The sequence below is a fragment of the Ylistrum balloti genome, unplaced genomic scaffold (assembly GCF_031769215.1).
Source record: "Ylistrum balloti isolate Yb309-2 unplaced genomic scaffold, AGI_CSIRO_Ybal_v1 Utg371248, whole genome shotgun sequence".
Lineage (NCBI taxonomy): Eukaryota > Metazoa > Mollusca > Bivalvia > Pectinida > Pectinidae > Ylistrum > Ylistrum balloti.
Window position 1 is genome coordinate 240,955 of NW_026782675.1, and position 16,440 is coordinate 257,394.

The 16,440-nt window shown below is 39.4% G+C and overlaps 1 protein-coding gene across 1 annotated transcript; it reads right to left on the reverse strand.

Annotated features, from left to right (window-relative positions):
• Positions 1-6,196: 6,196 nt before the first annotated feature.
• On the reverse strand, positions 6,197-7,042 carry LOC132561628 (RING finger protein 151-like). The gene has a single exon (XM_060226329.1). The coding sequence runs from the start codon at positions 7,040-7,042 to the stop codon at positions 6,197-6,199; it is 846 nt and encodes a 281-aa protein (XP_060082312.1).
• Positions 7,043-16,440: the final 9,398 nt, after the last annotated feature.

Sequence of the window (16,440 nt, forward strand, 5' to 3'; positions counted from 1 at the left end):
GGTTTATCGTATAATTTAAATACAGTTATCCTGAATCGGTGTTAGGAGTTACTTCACAATCTTTGAAGTTCAATTTTTTTTAATGTAGGTATATTCACTTTTCTTGTGTCTGCATGTGGAAATTCTTAAGTTTGATCATGAAAATATACTAATTATGAGAACTTTGTGATTTTAGTGATAAAAATGTTCATATTTGCAACTGTGAATGCTCAACAATATTATGTTCATGTAAAGATGTAATAACAGATTTCACTGAAAACATATATATCATTAAATGGGTGGTAAGTACACATATATATCATTAAATGGGTGGTAAGTACACATATATATCATTAAATGGGTGGTAAGTACACATATATATCATTAAATGGGTGGTAAGTACACATATATATCATTAAATGGGTGGTAAGTACACATATATATCATTAAATGGGTGGTAAGTACACATATATATCATTAAATGGGTGGTAAGTACACGAAATAAACCCACTGATATTTGTATGATATTTATTCAGAAGGTACAGGTAATAGAAGATTACAAATGATAGGTGCTTCAGAAAAATTCCTTCCTTCACTTGTTACTTAACACACAAGGATGGGTTAAGTCCCTTGATACAATGTTTGAAACTTAGCCAAAAGTACAGAAAACTAATAGCCATAGCTTTCATTACACTTCAATATCAAAACTAAAAACCCTCACTCTCTCCACATCACAGTTCTGTATCAGAACTGACAGCCGTCACTCTCTCTATATCACTCCTCTGTATCAGAACTGACAGCCGTCACTCTCTCTATATCACAGTTCTGTATCAGAACTGACAGCCGTCACTCTCTCTATATCAAATTTCTCTATCAGAACTGACAGCTGTCAGTCTCTCTATATCACAGTTCTGTATCAGAACTGACAGCCGTCACTCTCTACATCAAAGTTCTGTATCAGAACTGACAGCCGTCACTCTCTCTATATCACTCCTCTGTATCAGAACTGACAGCCATCACTCTCTCTATATCACAGTTCTGTATCAGAACTGACAGCCGTCACTCTCTCTATATCAAATTTCTCTATCAGAACTGACAGCTGTCAGTCTCTCTATATCACAGTTCTGTATCAGAACTGACAGCCGTCACGCTCTCTATATCACAGTTCTGTATCCAAACTGACAGCTGTCAGTCTCTATATCACAGTTCTGTATCAGAACTGACAGCCGTCACGCTCTCTATATCACAGTTCTGTATCAGAACTGACAGCCGTCACTCTCTCTATATCAAATTTCTCTATCAGAACTGACAGCCGTCACTCTCTCTACATCAAAGTTCTGTATCAGAACTGACAGCCGTCACTCTCTCTACATCAAAGATCTCTATCAGAACTGACAGCCTTCACTCTCTCTATATCAAAGTTCTGTATCAGAACTGACAGCCGTCACTCTCTCTACATCAAAGTTCTTTATCAGAACTGACAGCCGTCACTATCTCCACATCACAGTTCTGTATCAGAACTGACAGCCGTCAATCTCACTATTACAAAGTTCGTATCCGAACTGACAGCCGTCAATCTCACTATAACAAAGTTCTCTATCAGAACTGACAGCCGTCACTCTCTCTATATCACAGTTCTGTATCCGAACTGACAGCCGTCACTCTCTCTACATCAAAGTTCTCTATCAGAACTGACAGCCGTCAATCTCGTATCCAGAACTGACAGCCGTCAATCTCACTATAACAAAGTTCTCTATCAGAACTGACAGCCGTCACTCTCTCTATATCACAGTTCTGTATCAGAACTGACAGCCGTCACTCTCTCTATATCAAAGTTCTGTATCAGAACTGACAGCCGTCAGTCTCTCTACATCAAAGTTCTGTATCAGAACTGACAGCCGTCACTCTCTCTACATCAAAGTTCTGTATCAGAACTGACAGCCGTCAATCTCTCTATATCACTCTTCTGTATCAGAACTGACAGCCGTCACTCTCTCTATATCACAGTTCTGTATCAGAACTGACAGCCGTCACTCTCTCTACATCAAAGTTCTCTATCAGAACTGACAGCCGTCAATCTCACTATAACAAAGTTCTGAATCAGAACTGACAGCCTTCGCTCTCTCTACATCAAAGTTCTTTATCAGAACTGATAGGCGTAACTCTCTCTACATCACAGTTCTCTATCAGAACTGACAGCCGTCAATCTCACTATATCAAAGTTCTGTATCAGAACTGACAGCCGTCACTCTCTCTACATCACAGTTCTGTATCAGAACTGACAGCCGTCACTCTCTCTATATCAAAGTTCTCTATCAGAACTGACAGCCGTCACTCTCTCTATATCACAGTTCTGTATCAGAACTGACAGCCGTCACTCTCTCTATATCACAGTTCTGTATCAGAACTGACAGTCGTCACTCTCTCTATATCACTCTTCTGTATCAGAACTGACAGCCGTCACTCTCTCTACGTCAAAGTTCTCTACCAGAACTGACAGCCGTCACTCTCTCTATATCACTCTTCTGTATCAGAACTGACAGCCGTCACTCTCTCTATATCAAAGTTCTGTATCAGAACTGACAGCCGTCACTCTCTCTACATCAAAGTTCTCTATCAGAACTGACAGCCGTCAATCTCACTATAACAAAGTTCTGTATCAGAACTGACGGCCGTCACTCTCTCTATATCAAAGCTCTGTATCAGAACTGACAGCCGTCACTCTCTCTACATCAAAGTTCTCTATCAGAACTGACAGCCGTCACTATCTCCACATCACAGTTCTGTATCAGAACTGACAGCCGTCAATCTCACTATATCAAAGTTCTGAATCAGAACTGACAGCCTTCACTCTCTCTACATCAAAGTTCTCTATCAGAACTGACAGCCGTCAATCTCACTATAACAAAGTTCTCTATCAGAACTGACAGCCGTCACTATCTCCACATCACAGTTCTGTATCAGAACTGACAGCCGTCAATCTCACTATTACAAAGTTCGTATCCGAACTGACAGCCGTCACTCTCTCTACATCACAGTTCTGTATCGGAACTGACAGCCGTCACTCTCTCTATATCAAAGTTCTGTATCAGAACTGACAGCCGTCACTCTCTCTATATCACAGTTCTGTATCAGAACTGACAGCCGTCACTCTCTCTATATCACAGTTCTGTATCAGAACTGACAGTCGTCACTCTCTCTATATCACTCTTCTGTATCAGAACTGACAGCCGTCACTCTCTCTACGTCAAAGTTCTCTACCAGAACTGACAGCCGTCACTCTCTCTATATCACTCTTCTGTATCAGAACTGACAGCCGTCACTCTCTCTACATCAAAGTTCTCTACCAGAACTGACAGCAGTCACTCTCTCAACATCAAAGTTTTCTACCGAAACTCACAGCCGTCAATCTCTCTATATCACTCTTCTGTATCAGAACTGACAGCCGTCACTCTCTCTATATCAAAGTTCTGTATCAGAACTGACAGCCGTCAATCTCACTATAACAAAGTTCTGTTTCAGAACTGACGGCCGTCACTCTCTCTATATCAAAGCTCTGTATCAGAACTGACAGCCGTCACTCTCTCTACATCAAAGTTCTCTATCAGAACTGACAGCCGTCACTATCTCCACATCACAGTTCTGTATCAGAACTGACAGCCGTCAATCTCACTATATCAAAGTTCTGAATCAGAACTGACAGCCTTCACTCTCTCTACATCAAAGTTCTCTATCAGAACTGACAGCCGTCAATCTCACTATAACAAAGTTCTGTATCAGAACTGACAGCCGTCACTATCTCCACATCACAGTTCTGTATCAGAACTGACAGCCGTCAATCTCACTATTACAAAGTTCGTATCCGAACTGACAGCCGTCAATCTCACTATAACAAAGTTCTCTATCAGAACTGACAGCCGTCACTATCTCCACATCACAGTTCTGTATCAGAACTGACAGCCGTCAATCTCTCTATATCAAATTTCTCTATCAAAACTGACAGCCGTCACTCTCTCTATATCACAGTTCTGTATCAGAACTGACAGCCGTCACTCTCTCTACATCAAAGTTCTGTATCAGAACTGACAGCCGTCAATCTCACTATAACAAAGTTCTCTATCAGAACTGACAGCCGTCACTCTCTCTACATCAAAGTTCTCTATCAGAGCTGATAGGCGTCACTCTCTCTACATCAAAGTTCTGTATCAGAACTGACAGCCGTCACCCTCTTTACATCAAAGTTCTGTGTCAGAACTGACAGCCTTCACTCTCTCTACATCAAAGTTCTCTATCAGAACTGACAGCCGTCAATCTCACTATATCAAAGTTCTGTATCAGAACTGACAGCCGTCACTCTCTCTACATCAAAGTTCTGTATCAGAACTGACAGCCGTCACTCTCTCTATATCAAAGTTCTGTATCAGAACTGACAGCCGTCACTCTCTCTACATCAAAGTTCTCTATCAGAACTGACAGCCGTCAATCTCACTATAACAAAGTTCTGTATCAGAACTGACAGCCGTCACTCTCTCTACATCAAAGTTCGGTATCAGAACTGACAGCCTTCACTCTCTACATCAAAGTTCTCTATCAGAACTGACAGCCGTCAATCTCTATATCACTCTTCTGAATCAGAACTGACAGCCGTCACTCTCTCTATATCAAAGTTCTGTGTCAGAACCGACAGCCTTCACTCTCTCTACATCAAAGTTCTCTATCAGAACTGACAGCCGTCAATCTCTCTACATCAAAGTTCTGTATCAGAACTGACAGCCGTCACTCTCTCTACATCAAAGTTCTCTATCAGAACTGACAGCCGTCAATCTCACTATAACAAAGTTCTGTATCAGAACTGACGGCCGTCACTCTCTCTATATCAAAGTTCTGTATCAGAACTGACAGCCGTCACTCTCTCTACATCACAGTTCTGTATCAGAACTGACAGCCTTCACTCTCTCTACATCAAAGTTCTCTATCAGAACTGATAGGCGTCACTCTCTCTTCATCAAAACTCTGTATCAGAACTGACAGCCTTCACCTTCTTTACATCAAAGTTCTCTATCAGAACTGACAGCCGTCACCCTCTCTACATCAAAGTTCTGTATCAGAACTGACAGCCTTCACTCTCTACATCAAAGTTCTCTATCAGAACTGACAGCCGTCAATCTCTATATCACTCTTCTGAATCAGAACTGACAGCCGTCACTCTCTCTATATCAAAGTTCTGTATCAGAACTGACAGCCGTCACTCTCTTTATATCAAAGTTCTGAATCAGAACTGACAGCCGTCACTCTCTCTACATCAAATTTCTCTATCAGAACTGACAGCCGTCACTCTCTCTATATCAAAGTTCTGTATCAGAACTGACAGCCGTCACTCTCTCTATATCAAAGTTCTGAATCAGAACTGACAGCCGTCACTCTCTATATATCAAAATTTTGTATCCGAACTGACAGCCGTCAGTCTCTCTACATCAAAGTTCTGTATCAGAACTGACAGCCGTCACTCTCTCTATATCAAAGCTCTGTATCAGAACTGACAGCCGTCACTCTCTCTACATCAAAGTTCTCTATCAGAACTGACAGCCTTCACTCTCTCTATATCAAAGTTCTGTATCAGAACTGACAGCCGTCCTTTTCTCCATGTCAAACAAATGAAACAAATAATTTGAGGAGAAGCTTGGTAAATAATATATGAAATAAAAGATAGAGAGGTTGTAAGGAGTTGCGTTTATGAAACCAATTAGATATGAATACTTGTGTAACATCTTTAAGGGATATGATTGGAAAAGGTTACAAAAATATGTTACTCTAATTAAATACTAACACTATCGAATAAAGCGACTGATATACTGAATAGGTTTTAATTGCTTGGTGAATACTGTATTCAAAAGTTAAGAATTGACAAAGGTTGGATTGCAGCTTCTGATGTTGAGAAGCCGTTCCATGTCATTTTTGCGTCGCTTTTATTCAACGTTTAAAACCACTTGTTATATCGATTTCTGGACAGCAGGAAATTATAGATGTAGATAAATCTCGTTGGTCTTTGCACCTAAACGATCGTTCCTAAAGTTTGTATCATATACTGAAGTCTTAATTAACACACCGGGAAAGATACATAGATACACTCTACGTCACCAAAAAATGAAAATTCGACGTGAAATGGACGAAATGATCTGCTTTCCTTTCAATTCACCGGCGTGCCATCTGCAGTGCATCAAATGGTTGTGACCTTGCCCATGAAAGATGAAGAGGTGTGCATATGACTGGCACCAGCCGTTTGACCCCTGCTCGCTGCACCATCACGAACCTGGCCTTTCAGTAGTTCCATCAGTTCTTTCTTCTCCAGTTCCAGTCTCTCGACGTCTTGGCGCCTTTGAATCTCCAAATCCATCAGAAGTTTCATCTTTTGTGACATGCGGGATAGTTCAGACTTAAGTTCATCAACTTGGCATTGCATTATAGATTCTTTTTGAACCATGTGTTCCCGTTGCATGTTCAAACGGAGCTCCATCTCGTGCCGCTGGTCCTGAATCTTACACGTCATTTCAGACCGAAGAACGTCGAATGCGGTTCGGAGTTCCGCGATGCAATTGTGAGAAACGTCCTCCGGTGAGACCATCAGCATGCCACATCCAAGAGTGCATTGTTTTGCTCTGAATTCACAATTGTCCAAGTGGTCAGACAAATCGTTCCTAGTGACCATTAGTTTACATTTCTCGTTTGGACATGCTACCGTTCCCATTGGACATTCCGCTTCATGTGTATGCATAAACTCCAAATCACCAATGTATGTACAACCCAGGAAGTGATTGCAACATTTCAGTTGCAGTTTGTTCAAATCGTTCTTCATGTATCGAAAGAGAGGTTTGAGTACAGCTACTGACAGTGGTTTCCTGTCTTCTGGACAGCGCGTGTTTTGGACGAGCCATCCTTCGATGCATGCACGACAGAATGCATGTTCACACGGGGCCTGGACTGCGTCCTCTAACACGTCACGGCAAACACAGCAAAGCAAACCTTCATTTACGTTGACCACAAATCTGTCGACGTCATAACCCATTGTCTATTTGTTTGGTTTTTTTTTATACTGGTGCCGTAAGAATACTGAAATCAAGGAAAAAATATATTGCAGTGAATAGAAGTCTTCAATACAATTTAGACCCTGAAAATAATTGTCATGCGATCATTTCCAAGTGAATTATTGAAATTCGGCGAAGGTACCAAGGTAGGATGTTCTTAGCAAGTAGTGAAATGTGATGGCTCGTTCGATACAGTGATCTGTTACTTCTATTACCTTAACATCTAGTACTAAACAGATCATGATAGGACCATATTCAGAGAGACTAGTTTACAGGTCCCTGGGTGTCCACATCATCTTGACAGATTCTAACACAGTTTGTTGGAGGCCCCGATTGTTAGTTATAGTTAACTTAACCTGTGGTTAGTGATAAAATTGCTAGCACTGAAAAAAACATAATCGATAAAGGCAAGACTAACACTTAAAACATATCAATCTGGTCCACCGCGACAAATATTTAGCTATGAAATGACAACTAATGTTCCATATTTCATTTCCTCAACGTTTCATAATTTCAAAAACCACTAGTTGTCACTAATCACCATTTGAACAACTAGGACCAGGAGTAGAAACTGCGATAGCCAATGACTGCAGGGATTAGTGTGCATATCAGAATTACGATGTCCTCTCTGACGTCACAGATAAAACTTTACTAGTTAACCTCGTAGATTACAACGATAATCAGTGGCTAAATCTCTGGCAGTCAGGCAAATGTGATTGTGACGTAAGGAGGCAAGCAAGCGGAGCGGCGAGACGGAGTTGTCCTCTGATCAGTATTAACCGGATCTTTGTTGGACATCGATTGAACAGGATTTGGATAGACGTGTGTAGCGTTACTGTATCGATCATAAAAAAAAACATATTTATCAGCGATCATTTCACAGACGAAATATGCTGCGTAATTATGCTGATAGCACGAAACCATGATGATCATAATTGATTTATAACACAAACATATTTTGAGCAAATCGTGAATCATCCAAGGGTGAAAAGACAATATCAATCATGAGATCCGCCAAGGGTGAACGGAGAGTAACATCATGAGATCCACAAAGAAGAAAAGACTATTATTAACCGGTTACAAAAAAGAGTATAACTCGTGAGATTAGCCAAGGGTGAAACGGAGAGTATAAACCGTGAGATTCAACAAGGGTGAAAAGGGGGGAATAAACCGTGAGATTCACCAAGGGTGAAAAGGGGAGAATAAACCGTGAGATTCACCAAGGGTGAAAAGGAGAGAATTAATCCTCACTGTGAGACATTTCATTGTCCATGTGTCTACCCTATCCTCACTGCGAGACATTTCATTGTCCATGTGTCTACCCTATCCTCACTGTGAGACATTTCATTGTCCATGTGTCTACCCTATCCTCACTCATTGTCCATGTGTCTACCCTATCCTCACTGTGAGACATTTCATTGTCCATGTGTCTACCCTATCCTCACTGTGAGACATTTCATTGTCCATGTGTCTACCCTATCCTCACTGTGAGAGATTTGATTGTCCATGTGTCTACCCTATCCTCACTGTGAGACATTTCATTGTCCATGTGTCTACCCTATCCTCACTGCGAGACATTTCATTGTCCATGTGTCTACCCTATCCTCACTGTGAGACATTTCATTGTCCATGTGTCTACCCTATCCTCACTGTGAGACATTTCATTGTCCATGTGTCTACCCTATCCTCACTGTGAGACATTTCATTGTCCATGTGTCTACCCTATCCTCACTGTGAGACATTTCATTGTCCATGTGTCTACCCTATCCTCACTGCGAGACATTTCATTGTCCATGTGTCTACCCTATCCTCACTGTGAGACATTTCATTGTCCATGTGTCTACCCTATCCTCACTGTGAGACATTTCATTGTCCATGTGTCTATCCTCACTGAGACATTTCATTGTCCATGTGTCTCTATCCTGTGAGACATTTCATTGTCCATGTGTCTACCCTATCCTCACTGTGAGACATTTCATTGTCCATGTGTCTACCCTATCCTCACTGCGAGACATTTGATTGTCCATGTGTCTACCCTATCCTCACTGTGAGACATTTCATTGTCCATGTGTCTACCCTATCCTCACCGTGAGACATTTCATTGTCCATGTGTCTACCCTATCCTCACTGTGAGACATTTCATTGTCCATGTGTCTACCCTATCCTCACTGTGAGACATTTCATTGTCCATGTGTCTACCCTATCCTCACTGCTCACTGAGACATTTCATTGTCCATGTGTCTACCCGATCCTCACTGCGAGACATTTCATTGTCCATGTGTCTACCCTATCCTCACTGTGAGACATTTCATTGTCCATGTGTCTACCCTATCCTCACTGCGAGACATTTCATTGTCCATGTGTCTACCCTATCCTCACCGTGAGACATTTGATTGTCCATGTGTCAACCCTATCCTCACAGCGAGACATTTCATTGTCCATGTGTCTACCCTATCCTCACTGTGAGACATTTCATTGTCCATGTGTCTACCCTATCCTCACTGCGAGACATTTCATTGTCCATGTGTCTACCCTATCCTCACTGCGAGACATTTCATTGTCCATGTGTCTACCCTATCCTATTCCTCACTGCGAGACATTTGATTGTCCATGTGTCTACCCTATCCTCACTGCGAGACATTTCATTGTCCATGTGTCTACCCTATCCTCACTGTGAGACATTTCATTGTCCATGTGTCTACCCTATCCTCACCGTGAGACATTTCATTGTCCTTACACCCATAATATCTACAGCATTAACAAAACACTATAGACATACAATTCAGCCAGATACTACACAATGGTGACCCAGAGTAAGCGGGTCCACCCCCTGGTCAGTCTACATTTGTATAAAAACAGACCTAGACTTGGAAATTATCGGACAAAAGATGGTCTTTGTTCGGAGATTAGTGTAAGGATATTAGGATGCTTGCACAATGCTGGGATTGTGTTTCGACCATTTCTTTGTTTTTAAGTTGTCAATATGAATTCTAGGGATATCGTTTAGCCTTTAGATTCTCCGCTACAAATGGTCGGTGTGAAAGTAAAAGTCAACATGATTGTAATCCAAACCTCGAGAAAGGATCGTCCGCAAGACTAAAGGATTTTGCGGATGGCTATTTGAGCTTGGATATTGAAGAAAATTCCGAGAGACTAGTGTTTAAATGTAGTGTAAAAGAGACGAGGCACAGAAGCTTCATTCACCAATAGTGTTACGCATCTCTAGGCGAAGTTCTATATAGATTAAACCACAAGCAAAGAGGTGTTATCCTTGTAGTGGTCGGACAATTGACAGGCACAGAATGGTTTCGGCTACAAAATAATTATTTTTTATATGATGATTTAGATACAGTTGGATTTAAATTGAACGGGGACCGTGGTTTGGTTGGGAACTGTGAGAATTTTTACTTGTCTATCTTTAAGTTGATATGCCGATATTTTTTTTCAAATTTTAGAAATCGGAAAAAAGCATCAGCTGATTTTCAACAAATACGTCATAAGTGTATCGCTAAAACATGAGGTATAAAGGATTCGAAACCTAGCATCATAATTATCAAGATGGCGCCCAAAAGTGTGGCATTGCCCTCGCGCCCAGCTTCCAGACAATTTCCAGTCAGGGTTAGTTCATCCGTGTCATTAAGTGCTTAGTACTTGTCTCCGATGAACATCAGTGTAGCATAAAATAATAAAATGAATTCTCACTAGAAGAACATTGGCCTGATATTTTTGTACAGATCAGTTTGACAGTTTTAGCGGCATAGCCAAAATAATCTTGCAAACAGTACGTCTTATATTTCTATTTGTTTCCATGGTAACAAAGAAAGCGTAAGTGAAGTATCACTAAATACAGTAGACGGTATAACTAGAACACTATAAATATCACCCGATATGTGTGCGAATCTTTGTTGTATTAAATCATCGATTTTGTTCTTAACATCTCGCTCATAGTACACAGCAACTAAAAGTGCATCAAAATTATATATATATATATAAACAGATAAACGTACGCGATCATAAAATTTAACACACCATTAAGGTCCATAGACATAGATTAATTAATCGGACCACATAGCCCCCTGTGACACTTTCCTTCGATCGATATAAACATTTGAAGCATTGTTATATTCAAGTTGAATGTGTTACATACATAACGAAACCCTCCAATATACGTAAATCACCATATATTTCTATCCACAGTGAATATTACATACCTGAACGGCAGACACATCCAAGCCAGTACTGCCTCGCTTGTTTGTGATACAACCGAGTCTATCATATACTCTATATGGTTTACTCAAACAAAGGTATCATCATATCCACATTATATTTATAACCTACTTCAGGATTGCTACCTCCCACCAATATTGGTGCTGTGTGTATGTAAACAACTGTGACGTCACAAATCCCGCCATTTTTCTACAGCCGTTTCCAATGACCATTCGCCAAATTAACTATATGGGATATTGGCAGATCCAAATATGGTTGTGACTTGTAGACGCTTTGACAAAGTGTTGAATATCTCAGATCTCAGATTTCATATTGGGGGGGGCGGCTTTTAGTCAAGATTTTATTATTAAGAACAATTCTGACTGCTGTATATTTATTGCCTACGGTTTCTGATAATGTGAAATAATATCGGATGGAACGAGGGCGTTATATCTCCGATTTATGGAGTAATATATCTGACAACAACCTAGTTATTGGCTAACACTCCGTCAACACCGTAAGAACAAGAAAACAAAACATGGATAAAAAGTGTGATAAAAAGAAATTTCATGTACCTCGGAGTAGAACTGGGTCAAGTCAGATAAAGAATTGTTTTGTAATCGACAAGGACAATATGCGGTAACTTTTCCTCGTTCATTATTTCTATCGTTAAGTGTTTCGTATTGAAAATTTCATGTGTGCAAATGTACTACAAGTTCAATTTCCCACGAACGTGTACTACAAGTTCAACTTCCCACGAACACGTACTTCAAGTTCAACTTTCTGTATTTCACTGATGCTGGACACAGTATGTTAAAATATATGGAAACCAGATAGTTACATGAAAAGTGTTTTGTCATGTTGTAATTCAAAAATGTGAATGTTGCATAAGATAATTGAACGCATGGTGAAAATTAAACCGAGTCTGGTTTGTAGAAACAGCTTTTTCAATTCAGTTTTCCTGTATATATACAGTTGTAGATAAGAAACTATAAAATATCCTAACAATGAGAAGAAATCCAACAAATCAGGCAAAATGATCTGTAAATGCATGCATTGACATTCAAAACGTTAGTGTCTTGTTTTTGGACTTGTGTAGTACTGACAGGAAACTGCCGAACCTAGCACTTCTATCCCATTATTTAATGGTGGACTATTAAAGTCGCCCTGCCTCCGTGTTCCGTCCGTAAACAATTATTGTTATCGTTATTTCAGTACTCGATGGATTTGTGCTAAATTTTATATGCAGGTTCCCCTTGACCCCTTGTTGTGCCCTATTTATTTTGGAAACGACCGAAAAAAGAAAATGGCTGACAGGTGGCTATCTTGGATTTTGACAGTAAACTGGTTATTGCTATTTCTTGAAAAGTATCGAATGTATCTTTCTCAAATGTCATATTAAGGCTCCTCTTAATTCCTTTTTGTGTTCTGTTGATTTCGGAACTGATTGAAATAAACGGAATGACTGACAGGCAGCTATTTTGGATTTTGACCATGAAAGTTTGTTATTGCTATTTCTTGAGATAAGCTGGTTGTATCTTTCTCAAATTCCATATGAAGGTTTCCTTTGGTCTTTGATTATGATAGCTTGATTTGGGGGATTGATCACAGAAAAGAAATGATTGACAAGCAGTCGCCTTCAACTTTCGGAGTAAGAAAAGGCTTTTTATCACTATTTCTATCAGAATGCTGGATGGATCTTTGTCAAATTTCATCTGTAGGTTCCTCTTAACTTTCCTATTTGTTACCTTTTGATTTTGGAACTGATTGGAAGAAACGAAATGACTGACAGGCGTCCATGTTGGACCAGTTTGACAATGAAATATTTCACGCTCTATTTTGAGAATTACGCGATGAATTTTTTTCAAGAATCATATATAGATTTCCCATGTTTTTGTTTCATAGTCTTAATTCACTAAACTGAAAAGTCAATTATCGAGATAAAAAAAACTCAACATAGCCAATGCTTCAAATGTTTGATTAAGTTTGTTACTAGATTGAATCGTTGCCCAGTCTTGTATAGTCTTAAGTATGGTATAGGCATTATACAATGTCTGAACATCTGTAGCAGACAAAGAAGTACACAGGGACTGTTCATATTCATCAAACTGTGTAGGAACTATTTACATCAGGCTAAAAAAACGAGACTAAGCCGAGTGACTACAAATAAACATATATATAATATAATATTTATGTATAATCAGTGGTCATGAGAAGTGATTATACATACATATTATATCATATATGTTATTTATAGTCATTCGTCTTAGTCTCGTTGTTTTTTTGGTTTTTTTACCACACAAAACTGGCACTTGCTTTAATGATCCTGGCTGTTAATAGGACGCAAAGTAACAATAAACCAAACCACACACATTCTAACAAAATTTAATTGATTAAAGAGAACTACGAGAAGTCCAAATTTCCTATTGTGTCCGAGTAAGTATAGACGACACTCCTGTACCCTACATCACTACACTCAAGATATATCAAAAGGTAAGTGCTGACCTCATTTTGGCCACCTGTCCTTAGAAACGGTGAGTCGACCATCCGTTTTTTGTCGGTGTGTGGAAGGAACGCCCGCAGCGACAATATCATGACGTTCGTTTGCCTACTATGTTTATGTGTGTGTGTGTTTTTTTTCTAGCACTCTATGACATGGTTGGTTTTGTACTCACGTGGAACGTACTAACTGTTTTTTTCATTCAAGAATTTTATTTTTTCTTTAACTTGAAATCATCACTGGTACACAGTATTTATGTCCAGAGGTGTCTCTTCATGTGGCACTTCATTATAATTAAATCATGAGTGTGGTACTCAGGTTCGGTAAGGAACAACTTGTAATGCCTGTAAACATACAACATGGCAAATTGTCAATTATGATAAACCAAATCAGTCTTTGTTGTCTTAAAATACCGATTCAGATTTCATTATTGATCTGTTCCAGATCAATACCAACAGTCGTGCCTGTTTAGGTGCGGATTGTATCTCGCCGATACCAACATATCGAATTCCGACATGTACGGGATAGCTTAATGCCCGTGTTTATATTTGCCATCAGATTCCATGTAAGGATTTTCCTTTAACTATTGATAATCATTATTTCATAATCATATTCTTCTACAGATAATGTCAATTTTAAGCAATAGATTTAGTCTCTGATATCAAATTATAGTAGTGATAACTTGAATAAATCCTTGAATCTAACTTATTTTATTGTTTTGTTTTTGTTTGTTTGTTGCCGTTTAAAGGATATTTCGTTATAAGTTCAATCGGGAACATAGGACAAGTTAAAACGATGCTTTCAAATTTCCCTTTTAAGATTTTAAGAAGCTGTAAAAACAAAAACTGGAAATTAAGCTAAAAACTGTCAAACAGGGGATTTCACATACAAATAAGAGAAAATACCAAAATCTAATCACATTGATGTTTGGTACACGAGTTTCCCGTATTGTAGTTCAACTATGGACTTTCATGCCTTCAGTTTATTTTTAGTTTTTATTTGTTTTATATCAACTTTAAGACCTTGTTGAACGAGGAATTTACACTGGACACATAAGCTGTCGTGTTCATGTCTGCAGCTACGGCACGGCTATTTAAATGCATCTTCTGGCAGATTCTGGACTTTGCACTGGTAACGGGGACGAAAATACAAGTAGAGCAAATCTTTCTTAAATTTTAATTTAGAGTATTTTTCAGGCAGTATGTTGTTTTTATGGGTATTTTTCCATTTAAAAAGATAAGACATCGATACTCCATATTGTCACGTATACACTTGAGATCGAATATCGTAACTTTAAAATGGGGTTTTGAAAAATACACCTTTTGAGACCTTATGAAATGTATCTGTCATTAACCAATCCCCTATATAGCCATGCTGTCATCACGTGCTATTATACCAAAAATAACCGATTGTTATTGGGGGTTGGCGTTCCAATCCCACCCGTTAATAATATCATAATTGGAGTGTGAATTCGTAGTGTGCTTCAACAATACCATTCATATAAATATGGCTTCGTGTAAATTTTATTATTGAGACAAAACATGTTTTGTCAACACTTACCCAATCCACATAAACATGATGAAGGTCAGCGTGGTTAGACTGTAAATATTCTGTCCTCTCTTCAGGGAGAAACTCGCTTGCTGACGTTTGAGTTGGACATTGGACACTGGACAGTCTGCACTGATCAAATCAAAATCTATGGACCCGTGGAATTATTTATTTACGTAACAGGTTTTACAGCAAATGTCAAGGACTTTCGGCCTTTCAGAGGACGAGTCATACTAGAATGTGGGGTTCAAATTTGTGACGATGTCAACAAATAACACTACACTGTGCATGAAAGAATTTGCCTGTTTGATGGCTAAATTCATTTGAGAATTTTTTGCCTGTTTTCGTCTTAGAAATATTAGTTTGTTACAAATAATAGTTTGATGATTGATAACACGCTATATCGAGGTCAATGGGACCTGGGACCTACAAGACGATCTGGACAGTACCTACAGGATGATCTGGACAGTACCCACAGGACGATCTGGACAGTACCTACAGGACGATCTGGACAGTACCTACAGGACGATGTGGACAGTACATACAGGACGCCCTGGACAGTGCCTACAGGACGATGTGGACAGTGCCTACAGGACGATCTGGACAGTGCCTACAGGACGATGTGGACAGTGCCAACAGGACGATGTGGACAGTGCCTACAGGACGATGTGGACAGTACCTACGGGACGATCTGGACAGTACCTACAGGACGAACCAAATCGATTTCCTTTTAAATATTAAAATATCAACAGATTTAAATGAAATGATTTTAGAATCATTACGTCCCCATTCCAAGTGACTGGTACAAGTATGTGTTGCTAAGGTAGACTAAAGGTACCTACATTTTATAATATATTTGGGAGGCCAATCGTATGTATGTATGTATGTATGTATGTATAAGTCCTACCAGGAAGTCAGCGCCGTAAAAAGACACAAGACAGCCAACACTTACGTACAAATAAAGCTAAGAATAGAACACGATATACATGCATATCATATACTATTTCCTAGCGTTCACAACCACACCCGTATATAAATCTCCGGCGGATTAAACGCATTAGGATACAATTATAATAAGTATGTTGTCTCCTTGATACAGAAAACAAAACCATGTTGACATTTTAA

What these genes read in the sequence shown, in the direction of transcription:
- LOC132561628 (XM_060226329.1), bottom strand. Translation starts at nt 7,042, where the DNA reads ATGGGTTATGACGTCGACAGATTTGTGGTCAACGTAAATGAAGGTTTG.